Raw genomic sequence first — 24,244 nt, 5'->3', positions numbered from 1 at the left:
GAGCCGAGCCGATATACCGAGCCGAGCTAATATTATCTAAGCCGATATATTGAGCCGAGCCGAGCCGAGCCGACATACTGAGCCGTACCAGTTTTCTACCGAGTTAACTTGGACCTAAGGAGTCTAGTTCGAAGTCCTGAGCCGAAGCCAGAGTCCCAGTCTGCGCACACCAACTTCTAACAAAGGATATCACTAGTATGACATCCAACTTTACTAATCTGAATCACCCACTGTATCTTCACCATTCAGATCAGCCTGGGTTGGTTCTCGTCTCACAACTTCTCACTGAGGATAATTACAGCACATGGCGTCGTTCCATGACTATGGCCCTCACAGTCAAAAACAAATTTGGGTTTGTTGATGGATCTCTTCAACGACCAGACAACAATACCGAAAATGAATTACAACAGTGGATTCGTTGTGATAACCTTGTCAAAACTTGGTTATTGAGTTCAATCTCTAGAGATATTGCAGCAAGCGTATTTTATTGTGATGGAGCACAAACAGTTTGGAATGAGTTGTGCGATCGCTTTTCTCAGGTAAACAGCGTCCAATTATTTCACATTGAGAATGAAATACATGATTGCATACAGAATAATATGTCTGTTAGCTCATATTTTACAAAACTCAAAGGATTGTGGGATGAAAGAGATTCTATTTGTCCTATCTCACACTGTCGTTGTGGCTCTATGAAAGAGAAACTATCCTATCGAGAAACACAGAAAATCATCAAGTTTCTCATGGGATTAAGTAAATCTTTTACTACCGTACGTGGACAAATATTGACAATGGACCCTTTGCCTAAGATTAGCAAGGTTTATTCTCTAGTACTCAGACATGAACGACAAAAAGATGTATCTGATAAACGGAGCATCATTCAACCTGAGGCAGCAACTTTCGCTGTCAGAAATTCATTCAAGAAAGGTGGCTCCTCCACCTGTACAAAATGTCACAAAGACGGTCACCATGCTGGAAATTGTCGGGCACATTTGAAATACACTTATTACAATTTGAAGGGTCACACCGTTGATTTCTGTCGAAGATTCAAGTTTGCAGAATCCACTAAGCCCACAGAGAAGAAGAACATATCCAACTCCTTTCCTTTTACTCAGGAACAATGCCAACAAATATTACAAATGCTCAGTCATAACAAGCCATCATTGGCAAATCATGTGGGTAATTCCTCTACTCACGACGAACTTTCAGGTAAAGCACTTTACTTTTCCTCTCCCAATAAGCAAGCCACATGGATCCTAGATAGTGGTGCCACTGACCATATTGTTTGCTGTCATACATTGCTTACGTCTTGGCGAGCTGTTACGAACAAAACAGTGGAATTACCAGATGGTTCTCATGCTAATGTCACACATGTTGGTCAAATCATTTTTTCTTCTAGTTTGGTTCTTCACAATGTTTTATGTGTCCCAATTTTCCAATTAAACCTCATTTCTATCAGCAAACTTCTTCATCATTCTCTTTGCATCACCGTGTTCTTTACCCATTTTTGTGCTATACAGGACCTACGCTCGGGGAAGGTGATTGGGATGGGAACTGAACGGCAGGGTCTCTACTACCTTGATCGTCCAAAACCATCATCATGTTATTCCATACATTCTCCATTTGGTATTTGGCATCAACGTCTCGGACATCCATCACATCAAGTATCTGTCTCATTTCCATTTTTTCATAAAAATTCTTGTAGTTCAAACAATTGTCTAGTTTGCCCCTTGGCTAAACAAACTAGATTGTCATTTCCTTTGAGCACAATTTCTAGTACATCATCTTTTGAAAAATTGCATGTTGATATCTGGGGGGGTTACCATGTTGCATCGATTTCTGGGGCTCGATATTTCCTTACTATAGTTGATGACTTTACTAGATGCACATGGATTTATTTGATGCGTCACAAGTCTGAAACTCAAACTCACCTAACTAATTTTATTAGTATGGTAGAAACCCAATTTGCTTCCAAGGTGAAAATTGTGCGTAGTGATAATGGCCCTGAATTCACTCTTGCCACTTACTACTTGTCCAAAGGCATTATCCACCAAACCAGTTGTGTTCACACCCCACAACAAAACGGGATAGCTGAACGCAAACATCGACACCTTCTTAACATGGCTAGAGCCTTACTTTTTCAAGCACACCTTCCTAAAAGATTTTGGGGAGATGCCATTTTAACAGCTGCTTATCTCATAAATCGGACACCTACCCCAGTCTTGCAAGGTAAAACACGTTATGAACAGTTATTTCACATTATCCCCACTTACTCTCATTTACGAGTTTTTGGATGTTTATGTTTTGCCTCTTCTCACGCCCACAAACCATCCAAATTTGATGCACGTGCCATCCGTTGCATTTTTCTTGGGTACCCTTATGGACAAAAGGGATATAGGGTTTATGATCTCCAACTCAATAAAGTATTTATCTCCCGAGATGTTACCTTCTTTGAAAATGAATTCCCTCTTAAACATTTTTCCGCTGCAAATAAGGGTTTCATGTTTCCTCCTCCTATAATGTCTACTATTTATGATGACCCTCTACCAGACATACCTTTATCTGACACACCTCCTCCGTCACCAAATCTTGACATTTCCCATGTTGATCATACTTTTTCCCCCCAAGTACCTTCTCCTACTCGTCGCCCCTCTACCAGGCCCATTAAGCGACCTAGTTTCCTTCAGGATTTTCATGTGGAAGCGACCCTACCGTCACGACCTGAACAATCTTCTGCCTCCAACGTGGTCACCACCTCAGGTACACCTTATGACCTCTCTCACGTTCTTTCTTATGCCCGGTTATCCCCATCTCATAAAGTTTTTACCACTTCATTAACCATTACACAAGAACCAACTAGTTTTTTACAGGCCATGAAGGATCCTAAATGGTGTCAAGCAATGCATGATGAAATTCAAGCTCTCCAGGCTAACCAGACATGGACACTCACATCTCTTCCACCTGGCAAGAAACCCATTGGATGTAAATGGGTATACAAAGTCAAGCTCAAATCTGATGGCACCGTTGAGCGTTACAAAGCTCGCCTAGTCGCCAAAGGATACAACCAGATTGAAGGACTTGACTATCAAGAGACGTTCGCCCCAGTTGCCAAGCTGGTTACTGTCCGTGTCCTACTCAGTGTTTCTGCTATTCAAGGATGACATCTTCACCAACTCGATGTTAACAATGCGTTCTTACACGGTAATCTTGATGAAGATGTCTACATGTCACTACCACCTGGTTTTGGACGAAAGGGGGAGACTCGAGTGTGCAAACTTAACAAGTCCCTATACGGCTTGAAACAAGCTTCTAGACAGTGGTTTTTGAAGTTTTCCACAGCCCTCAAGATTGCTGGGTTTCATCAGTCAAAGGCATATTATTCTTTATTCGTCCAATCCCACAAATGCAGTTTTACAGCAATACTTGTATACGTTGATGATGTGATTTTGGCAGGTAACAATCTACAACATATTGAAGATGTGAAACAGTTATTATCCAAGTAGTTCAAACTTAAGGATCTTGGTCAGCTCAAATACTTCTTGGGTATAGAAGTAGCAAGGTCTTCAAAGGGGATTACCCTCTCCCAAAGGAAATATGCATTGGAAATATTAGAAGATGCTGGATTTTTAGGAGCAAAACCTACGAGGTTCCCAATGGAGCAAAATTTGGCTCTTACACAATCCGATGGTGAACTCATAAATGATCCTTCATCATACAGGCGCCTTGTGGGAAGATTGATCTACTTGACCATCACTAGGCCAGATATGGTCTATGCTGTCCATGTTCTAAGCCAATTTATGGAAAAACCACGTACACCACACCTTGAGGCAGCACATAGAGTTCTTCGATACCTGAAACAAACTCCAGGGCAGGGTATTCTATTATCCTCTACAGGTACACTCCAGTTAAATGCATTTTGCGATGCAGATTGGGCTCGTTGCAGGGACACAAGAAGGTCAGTAACAGGGTATTGTATATTTCTTGGACAATCACCCATTTCGTGGAAAACAAAGAAGCAAACAACGGTGGCTCGATCAACTGCCGAGGCACAGTATCGTTCCATGGCTGCTACATGTTGCGAAATTACTTGGCTGAAAAATATTTTGAAAGACTTGAAAATCACACATACTCAACCAGCCATGTTGTATTGTGACAACCAAGCTGCTCTACACATCGCTTCAAATCCGGTCTTCCATGAGCGAACCAAGCACATCGAAATCGATTGTCACTTAGTTCGTGAAAAGATTCAAGCAGGGATGATTAAGACAGCCCACATACGAACCAACGACCAAACTGCAGACTTATTTACTAAGGCGTTGAGTTCGTCCCAATTTGAGGCATTACTCGGCAAGTTGGGTATCATTAACATATATTCCAACTTGAGGGGGAGTGTTGAAGATCCGAACTTAACGGGTCTTACGATCCGAGATTAACTGGTCTTGATCCGACAAGAACGGATCTGTAACTTTAAACGGGATTCGTTCCCTTATATGTAAACGTATTCTGAATGTATATTTTCATATCGGAAATAAAGAATTTTACATCGTCTCCATAAAACTTCACAAAGAATCATATATGCTCCATAATTTGGTAAAAATCAGAGCAAAAATCTCACCGCCGCAAGAAAAACATAAACGAACCCATTGTAGATAATCCATCTATCCTTCGCGACCAAATCACACATTCGTCTGAGAGCGAACGAAATAGTAACAACAGTGGTTTGGTTCTCTCCTTGTCCTTCGTCCCAGTTCGACAGCTTCCATCAGCTTCCACCTGGTAGAACAGAACGAAGCACGGAAATACCCATTTGTACTCTCTCCGAAAGGGAAACAAATCTTATACGAAAAATAAAATGAGAGGCAGGAGGAAACAAATTCCGAACCAGGAAGAACAATTTAGCCTCATACATTCGAATTCTAGGAAGAACAGTTTACCCTAATACCTACGAATCGAGATAGTCTAAGAGAGTGCTCCTGGAAGATAGATACGGGCGAGAGAAAGAGATGGGAAGAGGTTCCAAAGTGGGGGTGGGGGGTAAAGTAGCGAAGGGGCGAAAGTGGCTTTTCCGGTTTTCCCTCCTAGCTCACAGAACGATGTAAACGGTTTTTTGTGCATTTTCAAAAGTGGCCTTAATGCGCCGACTCTTCCAGAACCCACCCACGAAATGCGCGAGCTAGGGACGGAGCCTTGCGAAGTCAAAACGAGGAAAGAGAGATACCCCAGGAAGGAAAACGAGAGCAGCAGAGGGAAAGAGAGGCAAGAAGCTGACGTCGTCTGGTTTTGTCCACTCGAAAGCGTAGGGAGTGACGCCACCTTTGCCTTCGGGAATCACCAAGAGAAGGAGATGTGGGAAAGAGGGCAGAGAAGGCACGCAGAGAGATGTCCGAGAGGGAATCGCCAAGAGAGGGCAGAGAGATGACCGAAAGGGAGACGCAGAGAGATCTCCGAGAGCGAGATAGGAGAGAATAGGCAGAGAGGGCGACGGAGGTGAGGGCCAAGAGCGAGAGAACGTTGGGAATCCTGATTCACCCAATTTACTCGGAAGCGAATGAACGAACGAGTTCATCCACTTGAACTCAACCTCCGAGTGGGGCAAGTATTACACTTTCACTTACTCGCCGCACTATATTGTACCATTTGCTCTTAGAAATAATCTTTATAGTAAAAAACTACTTGGACTTCGTCAATATAAGGGAACCACTTGGGTTCTCCTACTAGCTTGGTCAAAGAAATCTTTAGTCCCGTTCAATCACTTAAATCAAATCCTACCTTCGTTGCATTTCTATGATTAGTTATATTTAGCTAGATATTTCTTGAATTAAAAATATGAATTATACTAGAAAATAGCTATTTTTTACCATCGGCCGACAATTCGTACAAATATGATTAGTTGTACCCCGAAATGTTAAAGAAATACATAATTTGAACAAAATTTTATACGAAGATTTACATTAATAATAGCTATCATTATCAACTGAAGAGGGATGCGGATTTTGACACTAAACCTCTCTTAGTACTCAAAAGTCATAACCTACAAGAAGAATAAAAACAAAAAAAAATATTTTTGTTTCAATTCGGTGGGAATATATGTCCTCAAGCAACAACACTGTGGTTGTCGATGTTTCTTTCATATGACAAAAGTTGTTAAAGAGGTCTAGAGGTTTGAATAACTTCTTTTTGTTCAATAAAAAAACTCTTTTGGTGATTGAAATTCAAACATGAAGACCCAGAAAAGAAAAGAAAAGAAAATAAAAGATAAAATCATTTTTTCTCTTAATTAATAATTTTTTTGTCATAAATGATGAATTTTGGTGATAAATTAAATAAAATAGAAATTTGAGAGATCACCCTTTGAATGTTTGACCTGATCTTTCAACCTGCTATGTGGGGACAAGGTGGCTTCCGTTACGTAAATCTCTCATCACCTCAGAAACTGAACTTAAATCAAGATCAAGCAGCCCAACCAAATTGTCCAAATCAATCAAAGTCAAACTCATGTCAGTTATTTATGCAATAGTCAACGACCCACCAAATTGAGAGATCATCTACTACCTGCCATTTTAGACTCTGGACTTGGTACTCTTCCAGAAAACACCTCCGGCGGCTGACGATTAGCCTTATCTCTTTCCGTTCGAGCTCGGTGCTGACAGGAGTGACAACCGCAATTCAATAGATTTCTGCGTCCGGCGAGAATTCCTTCTTCTTAGAAGTCAAATTTCTCGTTTAATCTTCTTCTATGATTGTGTGTCAATTAAAAATGGCGTCGTCTAGCGGAAATTTGCAGCACAATGGACAAATGAAAGAGGAAAAGTCTCTGTCTGCCTACAAGAAATTAAAAATCACAACCCCACTGAAGAAAGAGTAGATATCGCGAGTCTCTCGTCTCTACGGTAGTTTAATTTATAATCAATTCTCAGTTTTCTAATAAAGTATCACGGTATTTTGACCAAGTTTTCCCTTCTAGATGAGGGATAGAAGTATTCGATACAGTAGACGATCTTTTTTGCTGTTTTGTACTATAAAATGCTGCAGCCACTTCCGGTTCTACTCATCTCTTGATCCAAACTGCTTGTCTCTTGATTCTGTCCTGCACTTAACACTTGTATTAATGGAGTTGACAGGTACTGTCGCTTTCTCTACCATCGGTCGACCGTACTACGGCTTTGACGTCTACTCTGTCGAGCTTCCCTCCAAGCTCGACGGCGACTACAAGAAATGGGGGGAGCGACGCCTCACCGACGGCAAATCCGTCAACTTCAATGGCCAGTTCGTCGACGAGGACGAAACACTCGTTTACATCTCGGAGAGGACAGCCGGCGTGCCTCTGGTGTACGTGAACAGACGTAACTGTCCCGAACCGGAGATGCTTCCAGCTATAGATGAGAGCTTCTTCCTTGATCGTCCCGTTCTCAAGAACGGGCGCCTGTACCTCATCTCTGCCCATGAGCCCGTGGAAAAGCCGCCCAGAAGCTGGACCGCCGTCTACTCGGTTGGGCCCCGGGACTCCACGAAGAGGCTGACACCGAACGGGGTCGTGGACTACAGTCCTGCATTGTCCCAGTCCGGGAAGTTCGTCGCTGTTGCGTCTTATGGGCTCCGAGAGTGGCATGGCATGGATTACTTTGACCTCGCGAGCGATGTCGTTGTCTTCCCCGAGTCAGACCCAGAGCGGCGGACGGTTATCGCCGAACGGGGTGGGTGGCCGACATGGAGCGGAGACTCTACCGTTTTCTTTCATCGGAAGACGGAAGACGGGTGGTGGAGCATTTTTCGGGTGGACTTGCCGGAGAACCTTGAAGAATTCGGCGGGCCAGTGGAAGTGCGCCGGGTGACACCGCCCGGAGTGCATGCCTTCACCCCCGTCGCATCTCACAACAAGAAGTGGCTCGCCTTCTCGACTCGGCGGCCGGAGACTGAGTTCCGCCACGTCGAGATCTTCGATCTTGAGACTGAATCTTTCTTCCCAGTGACCGCGACTATTAACCCGGATATCCACCACTACAACCCGTTTTTCTCGCCGGAGTCTGGTTTCCTGGGCTACCACCGCTTCCGAGGTGACTCCTCCATCCCACACCTCGACCCGATCAAGTCCCCGGTGGATGATCTGAGACTGATTCGCGTCAACGGCGACTTCCCTTCCTTCTCACCCGACAGCCGCTTCATCGCTTTCAACCCGGATTTCGACACCGGTTTCGAGCGTAACTCCGGCATCCGCGTCGTGAAAGCTGATGGTTCGAAGCGATGGACGATCCTCAAAGATCGCATGGCGTTCACCACCGTGTGGAGCCCGACGGAGGAAGGAGTAATCTATACCTCGTTAGGGATGATCTTTGAGCCCATAAGGTCGTCAGTACAGGTGGCTCGCGTCAAATTCAACATGGCAGACCTGGAGGACCACCGCGTCGATATTCCATCAGAAATAACGATCCTCACAAAAGTAGAAACGGGCAACAATGCCTTCCCGTCTGTCTCGCCGGACGGCAAATCCCTGGTCTTCCGCTCCGGCCGATCGGGTCACAAGAACCTCTACATCATGGACGCAGTGGAGGGAGAGTTCAACGGGAAGATTCGGCGACTGACGGAGGGCCCGTGGATCGACACGATGCCCTGCTGGTCGCCATGCGGGGAGTGGATCGCCTTCTCTTCGAACCGTCACAAACAGGAGGACCCGGAGGTTTTCAGCATCTACTTCATCCGGCCGGACGGCACGGAACTCCGGAGGGTGCCCCTGGCAGGGCCAGAGGGATCGGAGGAGGCGGATCGGGAGAGGAACAACCACGTGGTGTTCAACGCTGACTCCACGTGGATGCTTTTCACGTCGAACATGGCGGGACTGTCAGCGGAGCCGATAGCGGTGCCGCAGCAGTTCAATCCCTTCGGCGACATATTCGTGTGCAGGGTGGACGGAACCGAGCTCCGGCGGTTGACGTTTGCATCCTACGAGAACGGGACGCCGGCGTGGGACCATCGGGGGGAGGGGGAGATGGGGAGGCCGCATCCAGAGCCGGTCGACGGGGACAAGCTAGAAGGGCAGTTTGAGGACGTTAAGTGGGTCCCTTTTCCCAAAGAAAATTAAAGAACTAGTTAAAGCTACCACGAGTATTTCATACTTGATACTCGCTGCCTCTGCTGCTGTGATCTTCCATTTTACTGGATCGGTGAAGCATCTTAGGGTCTCAGTCTCGACTGAACGAGGAATTCCGAGAGATCTTAGATCATGAAAACTGAAATAAATTTGGTTGGTTGGTTGGTTTGTTTTCCATCGAACTAAACTGAGAGTGATTTTACTTATTTTTAGTGAATTATTTTTGGTAAGAAAATAAGTATCGAGTTAAATAAAATTTTAATCATTTTATTCGACCAATATGAACCATCGTATTTTCCTCCCAGTCTCCTCTTTATTATAATTAATTAATTTTAAAAATAAACTAATAAAAATATGATCTTACATAGAACCAAAACCCTAAAAATTGGGTCAAAACCAGCCCTATTAACGCTATAACACACTGGTTTGAGTCAATAAGAAGTCGTTTTCTTATTCTTTTTAGAGTAATTCATAGACTATCCGGATAGCCAAAATCAGATACGAGGAAGGGAAGCAACAATTGAGGTGGAATTCCTTACTGATTTACATACACGGAGTGGGAAATTGGAACAGTCGAACAGGCAAAAGCTAAAAAAAATAGACCAAACCAGCGTTGATTTTTGTGTTTGAAACATACTTAACCATGCCTTTTTTCTCAGATTCTCAGTTGTGACAAGCTGTTCCTGTCGCTTGCCTTCTTTCTTCGAATCAACCTCCGGCCGACGTACCTACCGCATTAAAACAAAACTCAACAATGGCCTGAAAATTCCCACTATCGGATTAGAAAATTAAAATCCCTAAGCTTCTCTGATAGCGTACCTGCCGAGCATCATAAGTGTGGCCTGCGGGTTGGTCCCCGGCGAGACGGAGAAAGTGGAGCCGTCTACCACGCGGAGAGCACCCACACCTATTACCCGGAACTCACCGTCGACGACCTTCCCGGCGACGCACCCGCCGTGATAATGCCATATGGTAGTCACCGTCCGCTGGCAGAAGTCTGCCACCGCCGCTTCGTTCGCCAAGTCCGGCGGCGGTGGGGGCCCCACGTACCGGAAATATTTCTCGCCCCTTCTCCCCATCGGAAACTTGAATTCGTCCATGCACCGGCTCTTCAGCACTTCGCCTATCTTTCTTACGCCGGCCATGCAGCGGGAGAGGTCAAGCGGGTGGGAGAAGTAATTGAACCTCACGGCCGGGTTGTCGCGGACGTCGGTGGAGACGAGGCGGAGGTCGCCGAACGAGAGGGGCCCGACTACTTTCTCCATTAGTGACGCAACGTGGAGGTAGATGGGGGAGGAGGGTGGGAAGAAGCCGAAGCCGGAGGCCCGAAACATCGGGAGGAGGTTGGACGCGGCTTCTATGTAGGTGCCGTCATTGGTGATACCGACTACCTGGATGAGGGCTGCTTCCAGTGGGACTGGAGAGAGGAAGGAGACGCTGCTGCGGGGGTTATCGTAGAGGAACTGCCCGACGAATGGGGAATCATAGGCAGTGGGAATGCCCAGCGAGGAGAGATAAGAGCGGCGACCCACTCCACTCAGCAACAGCAGCTGCGGGCTTCCCAAAGCGCCGGCGGAAAGGATCACCTCTCCCTTCTCCCGGACCATTGCGTGGTGGAGCTGCCCCTTTTTATCCCTGTATATCACCCCGATCGCGCTTGGTTTTAACTCGCCCCGGGTTGACCCATCGCCACCGCCGCCGGTGGTTCCAGCTGTACGTCCCATCGGGTCAACTGGCCATGTCCAAGTTCAACCGTAAATAGGAACTTAGACTAAACAAACAAAACTGCAGATAATACATATAGACTAGGATACCCTAAAATAAACCTTTATTTTCTTCAGTTATTTAAGTTATTATAAGTATATTTTACATTTAAGAAGGGCTTTTGGGTCATGAAAAATTAAACCGTTTCGGTTTCCCTGTAAGACACCTGAGCTACGCCAAGATGGAAATTGTAAGCATTAAGAGGAAGATAAAGCAGAGAGAAACGAAAAGCACCAGTCCAGAGCGTTGGATTTTCAATATGCCTAAAAGATGATGCCTGAAGAAAGGGGGAGTTACCAGCCACCTCTGCGAGAAGAACCCTCTCAACACTGGCATGGAGGACGACTTTGATGTTGCTCTTCTTGGCGTATTTCAGCAGATCGGCAGCACTGTGCCTCCGTCCCGCCCGATCAAAGAGAGACCCGCCAATCTTGGTACCCACCCTGTGCTCCACCATGTACCCGTTGTAAGGAGTTACATGGGCGTCCAGCAAGCTGTCCCTCACTGCGGACTGCCAACGCCGGAGCGCAGGCCGGAAGACGATTGCCTTCTCTACCCACTCGTAAGACTGGTTAACGAGTTCCATGTTCCATACGATAGGGTCGGTGCTGTTGAAAAATTCGTCCTCCGCGCGGCTGTAGAACCCTGCGTTGATGGCGCTGCTGCCGCCGAGCACCCGGCCCCGGGCGTTGGGGACGCCGTCGTCGGAGATGAAGGCCTGAGCAGGAGACTCGTACCTATCGGTCTGCATCAAGGTGGAAAGGAACCCCCCCTGAGTCATGAGATTGGGATGATTCTCTCCGACGCCTCCTCTTTCAAGAAGCAGAACGCTAAATTTTTCCGATAGGGTCGCGGCCAGAGGACATCCAGCCGTACCGCCCCCAACAACGATATAATCGTACTCCTCTTCCATGGGGATATCGGTCGCATTGTGCGCGAATTTGAAGTAAGCAGGCTCTGCAAGAGAAAAGAGAACAAGAATTGAGAAGTAGATAAGAGAAGTAGAAAACGAATTAACGACCCAAGAATGAGGTCAAGAAAGAAAATGGGACCTCGACGATAATGAGAAAAGCACCACATCGGGAGGAGGAGAAAGTGGACGGCGAAGAGGAGACCAAATGGAGGCATTGATCTCGGCATAGGAGAGATGGAGAGAGCACGCTGCGGTGCTCTGTTGTGGGTGAGAAGCAGTTAGTGGATGGAACAGAAATGGGAAGAAGATAAAAGCAGAGCTTTCTTTCTGGTAAGAACAAACAGAAGCAGGGGAAAAGTTAAGAGGGAGTTCGGTCCATTTGAATAAGAGAGGAGGTGCGCGCGAGAGGGAAGGAAAAGAGGAGACACAGTATTTCCCGTCCGATGAAGGTTATGATCTGAGCACGATAGATGGAGGATGCAGATGACATAGGCCCCAGTTAGTCTCCATTGGTCCACCTAATATTGTCCGGGACCCGCATATAATTTTTTCTGATGTGTCTCATGACATAGGCCCAGTTAGTCTCCATTGGTCCACCTAATATTGTCCGGGACCCGCATATAATTTTTTTTGATGTGTCTCACGACATAGGCCCCAGTTAGTCTCCATTGGTCCACCTAATATTGTCAGGGACCCACATATAAATTTTTTTTGATGTGTCTCATCTTAGCCGGTGGGAGCGAGTAAAAATTAAATAATATTCTCCGCGAGTTTGAAATTAAATTGGCTTCCTGGGGAAGCCAAGTCACTCGCTTCAAATTTCTCTCTCGGGCCTGGCTATTTGCTTCATCCGTGGCAGAGGTTGGTCCGCTGCTTGGATTCCACAAAATCCAAGCCTTCCGAAATTCGAGTCTCTTCTCGGAGCCTTTTCCGCCGCACTGGTGCCTGACGGTCCCGCGCTCGATACAGTTCTCTCCTTAATCCTCAAGGAATCGTCCGACGTCCTTGCCCTGGGCACTGTAACCTCTATCCGTCATTGTATGTTACACTGGGATCACCGGTGAGTTTACCTGAAAACTCTCTTCATCTCTTTCTCTATCGATTAATTTTATATATATAACTTCCTAGCGTGATCATCTTCTCTCTTTCCGATGTGACTTCGGGCTTGGCGATTCCTATAAAGTCTGCAAACGTCAGAAGTCAAGTGCGGTAAGCGCATGATTTAGTTTGAATGAGCGTTTTGTTCTCGAGCTCTGCCGAAAGTAGCAAACAGATTGTTTTGAGTAGATGTAATAGTCGAATTTTGTTTAAGATTGCAAATGTTTAATTTTAGCAGGCTGTTGGATTCAATCTGTGTGAATAACTTACAACTTGAAATATAGATTGTTCATGTGATTCGATCATTTGGTAAAATCTAGTTTTATTCCTACTAGTTGATTTGGGATTTGGGGTGAATTAGAAGAAGACAATGGAGCCTTGCTGTAGGCCACATACACATTAGGACGATCATAGATGAAGCAAAGATCTGGACGATCTTACTGATAAATACTTTCATCAAATGCGAGTGATCATTGATATCTGCACTTTATTTCTTCATCATTAGAATACTTGGGCAAAGTTACCCTGGGCATTCGTGTACCTTGTGTCAAAGCAAGGCCATTCCTATTTTTTTCTTAGCTTTGGTCCTCGGCAATTCTTATTCTCTTGAATTTCAATTATTTTCTGTCACATCCATGTGAACTGACCGCCACAAAGGTAACCTTGAAAATTACATCCTAGCAAAAGCTAAGAAATAGGTAGATGATTCAGTCAGAGAGCTGAACAAATGGGTGGCAACTTTGCATCTTAAGGACACAGAATGTAGCCTTGAAACCTATATTATAGCTAAAGTTGAGAGATAGATACCTGATTTCAGTCGGATAGCACATGAAAAATGTCGGACTTTGCACCTTTTCTTGTCAAGACAAAGTTCAAGACACTAATTGATACTGATTTCCTCCTTCGTGTTTGCCAATCTTAAGAAATGAACTTAATCTGAAAATTTATGAAATATATATTTTTCACTGAGAGTCAATATCTTATAAGCAACCTGAATTTATATTATAGCCTAGACCAATAAGGGCAACACAGTTTTCGTCATCTGATTTTCGTCTTGTTTTTTGGATGTGAGAAGGAAAAGTGAAGCTACTGAAGATCATCTTTAGAGTCAGTGTGTCTTTCGATTGGTTATGAATGGATCTAGGTGATCTCAACAAGGTCTGGGAAGTAAAGCCTCTTAAAAAAATTGGTGAAGATGATGCAAGAAAAATATTGGAAAGAATAGCCAAGCAGGTCCAACCTATCATGTGGAAGCATAAATGGAGAGTCAAGTTACTTTCAGAGTTTTGGTACTTATTTTCAATTCAAATGTGGTTTCAATGTCATGAAATTGTTATTTTTTGTTATTTTTATATTCTATTTTTAACTTAAGGAATAAATTATGCAGCCCTGCAAATCCATCACTTTTAGGACTAAATGTGGGAGGGGGTGTACAGATAAAGCTCAGACTGAGGAGACCTAATAGAGACTGGGATTTCATACCTTATGAACAAGTTCTTGATACGATGCTGCATGAACTGTGCCACAATGAGGTTGGCCCTCACAATGCTAGTTTCTATAAGCTTTGGGATGAAATTAGAAAGGTATTGCAGCCAGTATTATTGTATTTATTGTGATTTTCTTGGGTGTTCTCATTTTAAAAACAAAAAGGTTCTTGGGTGTCCTGTCAATTTATTGTTCTTTCCTTTGAATTGCTCGTTGAGAATGAAAGTTGAGTGCATTATAGACAATAAACATTGGAAGTTTAACTCCACATTTGAGAATCCAAATTGGGCTTGGATATTGTTATGCCTCAAAAAGAAAAAAAAAATCTTTTGTTTCAGTTTTTTTGTTTCACTTCATTCAAGTTAGTTATAATGAAGCCCCCCAATGTACTATGTATTTGTACTCTAGCTATGTACCCCAGCTACTTGTTTTTTTTTTTTTTTTTTTTTAATTCTGATTGTACACACAAACTACACCCCTTTCCCCTCGAGAGATTTAAACCCAAGTGTTAAGTTGGGTCCAAGGCCCATCCCAAAATGACTAGCCAACTTAGGAAACCTTTTTCCCAACTAATGAATTCAAGATCCTTGTACTCATTAATCCATGGGGGACTATTCTTTAACACTCCCCCTCACATGTAGACCCTCTTTTTGTGGCTCTACAAGTGGATAATTTAGGAGTAGATAGTTTAGGTGTAGGCCCTCTTTTGTGGCTCTACAAATGGATAGTTTAGGTGTAGGCTTTGTGGCTCTACAAGTAGATAGTTTAGGTACAGGCCCACATATGAGTACCTACTCTGATACCATGTTAAGTTGGGTCCAAGGCCCATCCCAAAATGACTAGCTAACTTAGGAAACTTTTTTCCCAACTAATGAACTTAAGATCCTTGTACTCACTAATCCATGTGGGACGATTTCTTAACACCAAGGATACGACTTAGCTCCTTGAAATAGAGCCATGAATTCAGCCTCTGCTAAGTCTCCAATTCCAACAGGATCTAAGAAAGCTAAAATAAAACTCCTTTATTGATATCTTACACCAATACTTTTGTACCTCCATCAAGGTTTAGTTTGAGGGCCCCCACTGGAAGGGATATCCATGGACTGGGCTGAGGGGTTGGAGCATGGGAGAAAATGGCTAACTTCTAAATGATGCCTTATGACCAAGAGCATCCTCTTTTTTGCAATTCTTTATAAGTAAGAATTTTACTTTGGGCTGCTGTCCATGGGAAATACAAGACTTTTGGAGGAGCTTTTGAGTTTCCACACTAATCTGATTTTTTATGAGTTTTCAATGGATTTTCATTTTGCTGTTGATTCAATAATGTTGGATTTTAGGATTCCATACGTTATGATCTTGATGAAGGGAAGAAGGAAGAAGAAGAAGAGAAGAGAAGAGAAGAAGAGAGAAGAGATGTCCAAGAGAGAGGGAGATGAGAGAGCACACGTTGGGGAGAAAAGACGAGGAAGAATAGGGTTATAGACTTGTCCTAACCTTCCCTCTTAAGCATTATTTATAGATGCTAAAAATACCAATATTATAAGTATACCCTTCACCCTAGTAGGAGTGAATAAGGGACAAAAATCATAAGACAATTACATCAATGACACCCTAACTTATTCATATCTTCCAACACTCCCCTTCAAGTTGGAAGGTAATGGCAATGATCCCAACTTGAAACAAATAAAATCGTTGTAGTAATGATCTTCTCCATCAAGGTGCCCCAAGGATAAATACGAAATTGGACATAAACACTCAAAGAGTAAAAAATGGGTAATAAAACATAAGTCGAAACCAACCTCAAAGGATTTTGAACAAAGAAAATGATAATAATCACTAAAGTGGGTAATGCCTGTCACTCACAAGACTACGATAAAAACTCAAGGGCACCAATAAAAAAATCTCACCGGACTTAAAAAAACACCCTTCTATATATATATATAAAGGACCAACCAAAGTAATGCACCAAAGGGTTGGCCAAAGGGGGTAAACAAGAGTTAAATAAAGGATTTTAGGAGAAAGACTGCCAAGTAAAAGGTTAATGGGGAATTAAAGGAAGATAAGATGAAGAAGCCGGGGCGGGGCCATCATGTGCTTTATCTTCTAAAGTAATTCTTCATATGCTTTACCTTCTAGAGTAATTCAAACTCCTCTCCAAAGATGGTCCTCTTGCCTTTGATGTTCTTAAGAGCCATCGTAGAAATGAGCTCTTTGAACCAACCGAATCTTTTAAGTTATACCATGCCGACGATAGTCAACAAATAATAAACCCAGGGTAATCAACCGATGATTTCTTTCTTTAATAGTAATGTTTCAATCAGAGAGACATAATAGCAATTGCTGTAATGATTCAATCCCAAATATTACATACCATATATCTTGTTATATAGCAATGGATAACATGTAAATAATGAAAGTCCTTAAGAACACATAAAATAATCTGCAACACGTCCAACCGAAAGTGAGGAAGCTTGAACCAAGTAATAAGTTGGAACCGAGTAATAACTTGCCAATATTAAGTTGAACCGAGTAATGTTAATCTTCTAAAAAAGAATAACTGAATTGAAGTAGCTGATGACAATAATCCGCTGCTACTGCAAGATACCACTTGCAATTGTAACAAAACATTGTTGTCATCTCCATGTACCAGAGGTATAACTCCAGAACTAAACAAGTTCTGGAACCGAGCAGCGAAAGATCAAGTGAAGCTGGTATTTGAGGGACCATCAACGGTCTTCTGGGTGGCAGTAATGGAGTGAACTGCTGTCATCAATCCCTCAATCACGCCAAATGTATCATGGATCACCTTAGCCAGGGAGCAAGACAATTGGAAGTGCAGCTAAATACTTCCAAGGAGGAAATTCCATAATCCAAAAACAGGTGCTGGAATAATCACTAAGCAGGTGCTGGAGTTATCAATAAACAGGTGCTGGAATCATTAAAAAGCAGGTGCTGGAATCATTAAAAAGCAGGTGCTGGAATCTAACTTGTTCAATGGCAACAAAGAGGAGGGATAGCCACGGTTCATGAGAAATTAAGAACTCATTCAATCTTTCTTGGTAAAACATGCACCTGGCTGCAAAGAAAAAGCTCTTGGATAGCTATGTTTCTTCAAGTAGCAGCAACCTTATGCCCACCTGTCTTGAAGATGCTGAAGGAAGCATGGAGTCTGCAGCATGAGGTGGCTTTCTTCTAAAGCTGGAGGCTTTATATTGGTTGGAGGTGCAGAGGCTATGGCTGACTATTACAAGACGAGCCCTTCAAATGGTGTCTGATTGCAAGCATGCTTTTCATATCAATTTGAAAGAGATCTGAACAACACAGCAGTAAGCCAAGCAAGTGCTGGTCACCATATCCTTCAGCTTGTCTGTATGCCGGTCAAGGTTAGGTGTTGCTTTTGACATCCATACAGCAGAGATCCTGAAATATCAACCAGCAGCAGCAGAGAACGCAATTCAAATATCTGCTGCTACCTGTCGGTGGCTGCAAATACTTCTCAAAACAGAGAAGGAATTTTGAAGAATATCATCATAACTTGCTTTGCTGAATAACAACAACGTGTTGGATAATACAACTCGTCTGCTGGTAGAATAATAAACTTTGTCGGCTGTTTGGATAACTATTGGAAGAATAAAAAAAACAGGGAAGAGATCGGGCATGGAAGCTCTGCTATTATTTGGTTGTTGATGATGAGCAAGAATGAGAAGTCCCAATTCATCAATCATTATAATGACCTGCTGCAAGTCTTCCCTGAAAAACAGCAATGTGACCTCAATAATCATCATCATACTGGAAGCTTTCCAGAATAACAGCGGTGTGCTGGAACTTCTCCTAAAAACCAGCAGAGTGCTGAAAAACTTCCTGGCAATAATCTCCGAGCAGATCATTAGATAGGATATGATAGATCACTAGATAACAAGAGAAGAAGGCGGATCTGATAGGATATAGGCAACACTTTCTGAATCACGAAAGAACGAGAGAGTGGAAACTTTTCTTCGTTGGCTGAGTTTCCAAGTTCGGCTTTGCAGTGACGGGAATGATTCAGACTTTCCAAGGTTCGGAAAAAAAACTTCTATTACTGCTTCTGAACTCCAGTCTTTCTATCACAGAAGAGATAGATAAATCCAATTTTTTCAAGAATTACAGCAGAGTCTAAAACGATGATTCTGAATTCAGGAAGGAGGGAGCAGCGATCTGTTGCTAGTTCCAGAACTTGAGCATGATTCTGAAACAGAAAAGAGGCACATACCAGAAGAAACAACACCTTCAGACTAATCAATGCAACCTCTCAATTAATCAGATCGTGAAGAGAGGAAACCCAGCAATTTGATTGCATTGCGTTTTCATGAGCAGTAACAAAAAATCTGATTTTTCTCTTCATGCATGCTGGATCATTGGCAGATGATAAGTGATCACAATGGCAGCAATCATTGTTTGCTTTGATCAACCGAGTAATGAAAAGTAATGGATTTCTGGAATCCTGAAAGTCATTACTTTGATACCATGTTGGCTTTCAGGATTCCATACATTATGATCTTGATGAAGGAGAGAAGGATGAAGAACAAAAAGAAGAAGAAAAGAGGAAAAAAAAAAAGAGAAGGGAGGAGAGGTGACGTGCAAGAGAGAGGGAGATGAGAGAGCACACATTGGAGAGAAAAGAAGAGGAAGAATAGGGTTATGGACTTGTCCTAACCCTCCCCCTTAAGCTTTATTTATAGATGCCAAAAGTGCCAATATTACAAGTATACTCTTCACCCTAGTAGGAGTAAATAAGAGACAAAATTCATAAGATAATTTCATCAATGACACCCCAACTTACTCATATCTTCCAACAAATAAGCCATAGAAACTTGCTATTAGAAATTACCCAAGGCACATGGGCTCCATATTTGGGAGTCTCTCCTCTGTTCATGATGAAGTGAGCATGAAGGATATATACAATTTTACCATGTCATCCATTTCAGAATCTATCACTGGTCTTCTGAAGTTAAGTTCCAGCCACCTGTTAGTTTGGCTTGCTGTGCTGTGATAGCCTTATCTTGGGCACTATGGAATAGCCTTGGGCATGCTGAGCTTGGTGGCACTTCCCCGATCCACGAGTCTGTCCAAAATTTTACACTGTGATCTCCCATGTTGTGAAATCTTAGGTTTTTGGTGTAGATTTCTTTGTGCTTACCTCCAAAAACTTGAAACTCTGACTGCAGGAATGACTCGAGGGATCTATGAATCCTTCCCCAAGCTATGTTATACCGTTAGCCTTCTTCATAATGCTGTCCTCATATATCCTTCCATACTGCTTATATCGGCACTCTTGTTCCCATCTTTCCAAGGGGGTCTTGACAATCTAACCAAAGAAACTTCTGTGGCAGGCTTCCAATCTAGATTAGATACTAGCTCTACACGGTAGAAGTGTTAAGTAGTAATTTGGTAAACCCACCAACCTGGATTTTATGAGTTGCCTTCCGGCCAGAGAGTGATATAGCCCTTCATGATGCCAGCACTCGTTCAGATCTTCTAAAATTGTTGTCTACATTTGCTTCAAAAGCTAGCTTACCACTATGGCTGAATTTCTTTCCACCTTCACTGGTTTGGGAAGTTATTGTGAGTGTAACTTGATCTGTGTGGGTGGGGAATTTCCAGCTTTAGCAGTGTCAAAATGAGCTGCTGAACTTGAGAAGACAAGCTGAGTGTAGCCATCATCAGATTGCATGAAGCCACCAAGATCTGCTGCTTTGTTGTTTCCCTTGGAACTGCTATTGACATTCAATTTCAGCTAGTTGCTCGGGGGAGTCTGGGTTACCAGAGATGGCAGTTCATACTCATGGTCATTTGTAAAGAGATGCCAATTTGTTCATACTATGGAGCTAGAAAAGGAGGGCAGGACACTGAGAGCATGAACCCAAGATAAAATTGACTGGAAGATGCATTAACCCTTCCCAGAGAGCTTTGATTCCCTCCCTCTGGAATCTGCCTTTTAGAATTTGATTTTTCATGCTTTCCTGCTAAAACTCCTGGACAGATTCCTGGGTGAACTTTTTGGCTTTCTTGCATTGCTATCTAACAAAACTATTATATATTCATATTACCATTGATTCGTTTTGGATTTCTGTTGGTCTCTGTAATTCTTTATTTCCTATTTATTAAAGTAGTGTGCTCATTTAAGAAGCTAAAAGGGTAGTAGGTTTGTTTTGCTGATATAGTTTAGAAAGCAAACACATTTTTTGCATGGAGATGGTATAGGAAGGTTGACCATAAAATTCATGCATAGCTACGTAGGTGAGCAGTCCCCTCTTTGATTCTTATCATTGGAACATGATTATTACATATCCATTTTTGGTAATATAACATCCATAACATTCTACTATGGAGTAACTCCCTTTTCCTAGCTTAGTGATAAGAAAATTCTGGTTGCAAATCATTTGTTTCAAAAGGCACAAGCCCCCTGGCAGCACACCCCCCACCCCACCCCACCCGGGTCCTTGAAGATTGAAAGCTCAATTTTTCTTGATGAGATTTCAGAGATTGTTTGCACATGGCAAGTCAGCTGGTCTATATTCCAAGATCAGCAAATACCTTGCCAGACCTGCTGGCAAAAGGAGTTTCTAAGCAGTCCCTTCAGATTGGGGACTCCCTCCCTTGGTAATCTGGAGATGTTCTCTTTCTCTTTGTACCATGACCATTACTTGTTTCGGATGCTAATTTGCATCCTTTACTAAAAGCATATGAACATTATAAAAGACATTCATTGATCTTGTGTAGTCACGTTTTCAGATTCATATGTAGCATAAGGTCAACGAACAATTGCGAGTATCTGAGCATGTCTAGGTAGTAAACTCATCTGCAATTACCTGTAATTATCTTGCCAATTTTTGTCTGAAAAAAAGGAAAATAAAATTTCTTAGCTTATTATCGGCCCATTCCCTAAACTTGGAAACTTACATTGGGATTTAACATTGGCAACATGAGAGAGGACCCGAAGAACTTTCAAAATCCGAAGCAAGCTCTATAGGCAATATAATTGAGAGAGTCATTTATTGCATCTAGCAATGAGCCAGTGTATTAGAGTATATGCTGCCTCTCTCAAGTTCCATTATCTGGAGAAAATGGAAATCAATTATTAACATCTGTGAAAATCATCTTCAAGAAGCTCCTCTATGGTTTCCTCCTTCAAAGTGAATGAACTTGAACTTTGATAGCATTTTATTGGCAGCCCAATGCTGGCTGTGGTGGGGGCGCTCTCAGAGATAACTTGGGGTCAGTACTGATGTCCTTTTCAGGACTAGCAGGTTTCTACAACTCCCTAGAGGCAGAACTTACTGCATTATTCATTGGAATCCAATTGTATGCTAAAAAATTCTCGCTTCTAGTGATTGTAGAAGCAGATTCATCGGTAGTCATTCATGCGAAAACCGAACCCTTGGAAATGGTGGATGAAGTCTGCTATCAGTCACTTGTTTTGCTGATCAGCTTGCTAAAAAGGGTGTATCTCTGCATCAGCTTGTTGTTGGGTCCTCCTTCCACTTGAAATTCTAGGGGCGGATTTCCTCCCTCAATTTCTACTATTTTTTTAATTTAAGTAATAAAATCATTATACACCACTTCAAAAAAAAAAAAAAAAAAAAAAAAACAAACAAAGAAAGGAAAAAAAATCTGTTCTTTGTTGATTAGGACCAAGTGAATTTGAGAAGATTTTATTTTGTCCGAGTGAACATCAGAAAATATTTATTTTATGTCAAGTCTTTACCAAATTTGTTCTTTGAGCAGGAGTGTGAAGAATTGATATCCAAGGGAGTGACGGGTACTGGACAGGGGTTTGATGCTCCTGGAAGACGTTTGGGTGGTTACTCTTTTCATCCTCCTCCCCCCTCACTTCGCCAAGCTACATTGTCTGCTGCTGAAAAAAGGCAAAGGTTGGGAGCTCTGCTCCCATCAGGACCAAAACGCCTTGGTGGTGACAGCAATATTATGGTTGCACTAAGTCCAATTCAAGCTGCAGCAATGGCTGCAGAGAGGAGGCTGCAGGATGATCTATGGTGTGCTTCTGGATCTTTTGAAGAGTCTATTTTGGAGGAAAATAACTCAAGCATGCTAACTGGGGCTGGGTCGAAGAGGTCCTCCGAGGGCATGAATAATACCATCGACTTGAGATCCGATGGAAGGAATAGATCTGCAAGCTCTTCTAGTTCTGATTCTGCCCTTAAGCATAGTGTAACTGAGAGTTCAGAGGATAAAGCAATTTGGGAATGCGGTGTATGTACGCTATTCAATCAGGTAAATCTTTTTTCTGCGTGAAGCTCATCCCTTTCAGACGTGTTTATAACTGAATCTGGTTTCTGACCCGTTGGAGGCATTGCTTTTGAAGCATAAGTCAGTTATGTTTGTTAAGTAGTTTTTCCAGCTTTTTGAATTCATATACTGAATGTGACCAAGTGCGATTTGCAGCCCTTAGCACTCACTTGTGAAGCTTGCGGCTCACAAAAACCCAGAGAAAAGGCGACCAAGTACAAAGTTTGGACTTGCAAATTCTGTACCCTGGAGAATAGCATCGAGTTGGATAAATGCACAGCTTGTGAACAGTGGAGATATTCGTATGGACAACCTGTTGCTACCCGGGGTCCGTATATTGGCACCTGAAGCATGCAAATGCGAGATTGACGCCTCCTATCATAGTTTTTCCAGTCTTCTCTTATCCTCAACCATGGTATGTAATACATCTTTTAAGAGGATTTTATTGTTATGAATCATTTTAGTAGTTTATGACTGTTCTGACTTTCTGACATCATGGCTATTCATGGATTTCTTAGATTTATCAGTAACTTCAGATGCCCTGTGTTGACACATTTTTTTTATTGTCAACATTTGATATATGCCGAATGTTAGTTGTAAGTGGTAGTTTTATTACACATGGTTTTACTTTTGTAACTAGAATATCCTATCAAAGGCGGATTAGAGCACTCCCCTTTGGTTGTAACTCAGGGGTTCAGAGACCCATTCTATGTATCTGAAAGAAAAAATGGTTCTTTGATTCTACTGTCATCTCATGGCTGAGATGGTCAGCTTGAAAACTTTCGAATCTGTGTTAAGACCCAAAATTTTCTCCTTTGAGAGACTGCCTTTTGGTACTTGTTCCACATCCCCCGTTTGCTACAGTAAAGACTTTTCTGTCACTGTCCAGACCCTACTTGCGACCGAGTAGTCGCTAATCAGGGTCCCCAACCCAGTGGGCGGGTCTTAATTGCTCGGTCGAAGCAAAGTTTGTACGTTGGCAGTTTGTAGCAAGAAAGCGACCTCATTATTATTGAATGATCTTTGGTTGTGTGTGGTTGATAGGGGGAGGAGCTGCTCAGTGATGGTGTCATTAACGAACCAAGTCTGTACTATGTAAAGTAAGTGACATGATTTTGGCACAGCCGATTATATAATGTTAGGGTAGTTTCTGTCCCTTAGGAAGTGATAGAAGTCCCCATGATCAGGTAAAACGAAGAATCGATTCAGATTCTCTCGTTTAGAAACTTTAATTAAATAATATACATTTTACTTGTTCTTTTTCGTCTTTTTGGGTCTTACTTGGCTCTTTATATGTAACGTTTATTTGAACTTAAAAAAAAAAAATTGAATGGCAAAACTGGAATACTATGTTGGAATATACGTTAATGGTTATATTCTTTATCTGAAAGGGGGGGGGGGGGGGGGGGGGGTGCTCCCTCCATGTCTTAAGGGATATAAAAGGGGAAATTGGTAGGAATGTACGGTGATTGTCCTCTTAACCAAAATATAAAATGAGATCGGTCGCTGCCTTTTGAGAAGGGATAATTCATTCTTCTTTGGACCAGAAAAAGGACAGAGATGGGCGTTCGAGCTTTGGTGATGACTTTTCTCCTCCCTTTGAACCCCCTTCTTCC

The 24,244-nt window shown here is 42.8% G+C and overlaps 2 protein-coding genes across 4 annotated transcripts; one reads left to right on the top strand and one right to left on the bottom strand.

Annotated features, from left to right (window-relative positions):
* Positions 1-9,545: 9,545 nt before the first annotated feature.
* On the bottom strand, positions 9,546-12,083 carry LOC137950614 ((R)-mandelonitrile lyase-like). Its single transcript, XM_068797181.1, has 4 exons — positions 11,899-12,083; positions 11,144-11,803; positions 9,902-10,814; positions 9,546-9,810 (listed from the first exon to the last, which is right to left on the bottom strand). Exons 1-4 carry the CDS (start codon positions 11,984-11,986, stop codon positions 9,738-9,740), a joined length of 1,734 nt encoding a protein of 577 aa, XP_068653282.1. The 5' UTR covers positions 11,987-12,083; the 3' UTR covers positions 9,546-9,737.
* A 517-nt stretch (positions 12,084-12,600) lies between these two features.
* LOC137950531 (DNA-dependent metalloprotease WSS1) lies at positions 12,601-23,895 on the top strand. 3 transcript variants are annotated; one of them, XR_011111956.1, is made up of 7 exons: positions 12,601-12,819; positions 12,943-12,968; positions 13,933-14,146; positions 14,245-14,440; positions 22,107-22,613; positions 22,785-23,043; positions 23,673-23,895. XR_011111956.1 is itself a non-coding variant. In XM_068797059.1 (6 exons), exons 3-6 carry the CDS (start codon positions 13,992-13,994, stop codon positions 22,974-22,976), a joined length of 1,050 nt encoding a protein of 349 aa, XP_068653160.1. In that variant the 5' UTR covers positions 12,601-12,819; positions 12,943-12,968; positions 13,933-13,991; the 3' UTR covers positions 22,977-23,325. The 3 variants fall into 3 exon arrangements, 2 of the variants coding, with proteins under 2 accessions (XP_068653160.1, XP_068653161.1); XM_068797059.1 differs by lacking the exon at positions 23,673-23,895 and having other exon boundaries at positions 22,785-23,325; XM_068797060.1 differs by lacking the exons at positions 12,943-12,968; positions 23,673-23,895 and having other exon boundaries at positions 22,785-23,325.
* The last annotated feature ends 349 nt before the right edge of the window (positions 23,896-24,244 follow it).

Source organism: Aristolochia californica, unplaced genomic scaffold (genome assembly GCF_029961685.1).
Source record: "Aristolochia californica isolate CCGP_79_NKW_82.1479 unplaced genomic scaffold, dmAriCali1.0.hap1 SCAF_14, whole genome shotgun sequence".
NCBI lineage: Eukaryota > Viridiplantae > Streptophyta > Magnoliopsida > Piperales > Aristolochiaceae > Aristolochia > Aristolochia californica.
This window is presented reverse-complemented; position numbering and strand designations above follow the sequence as displayed.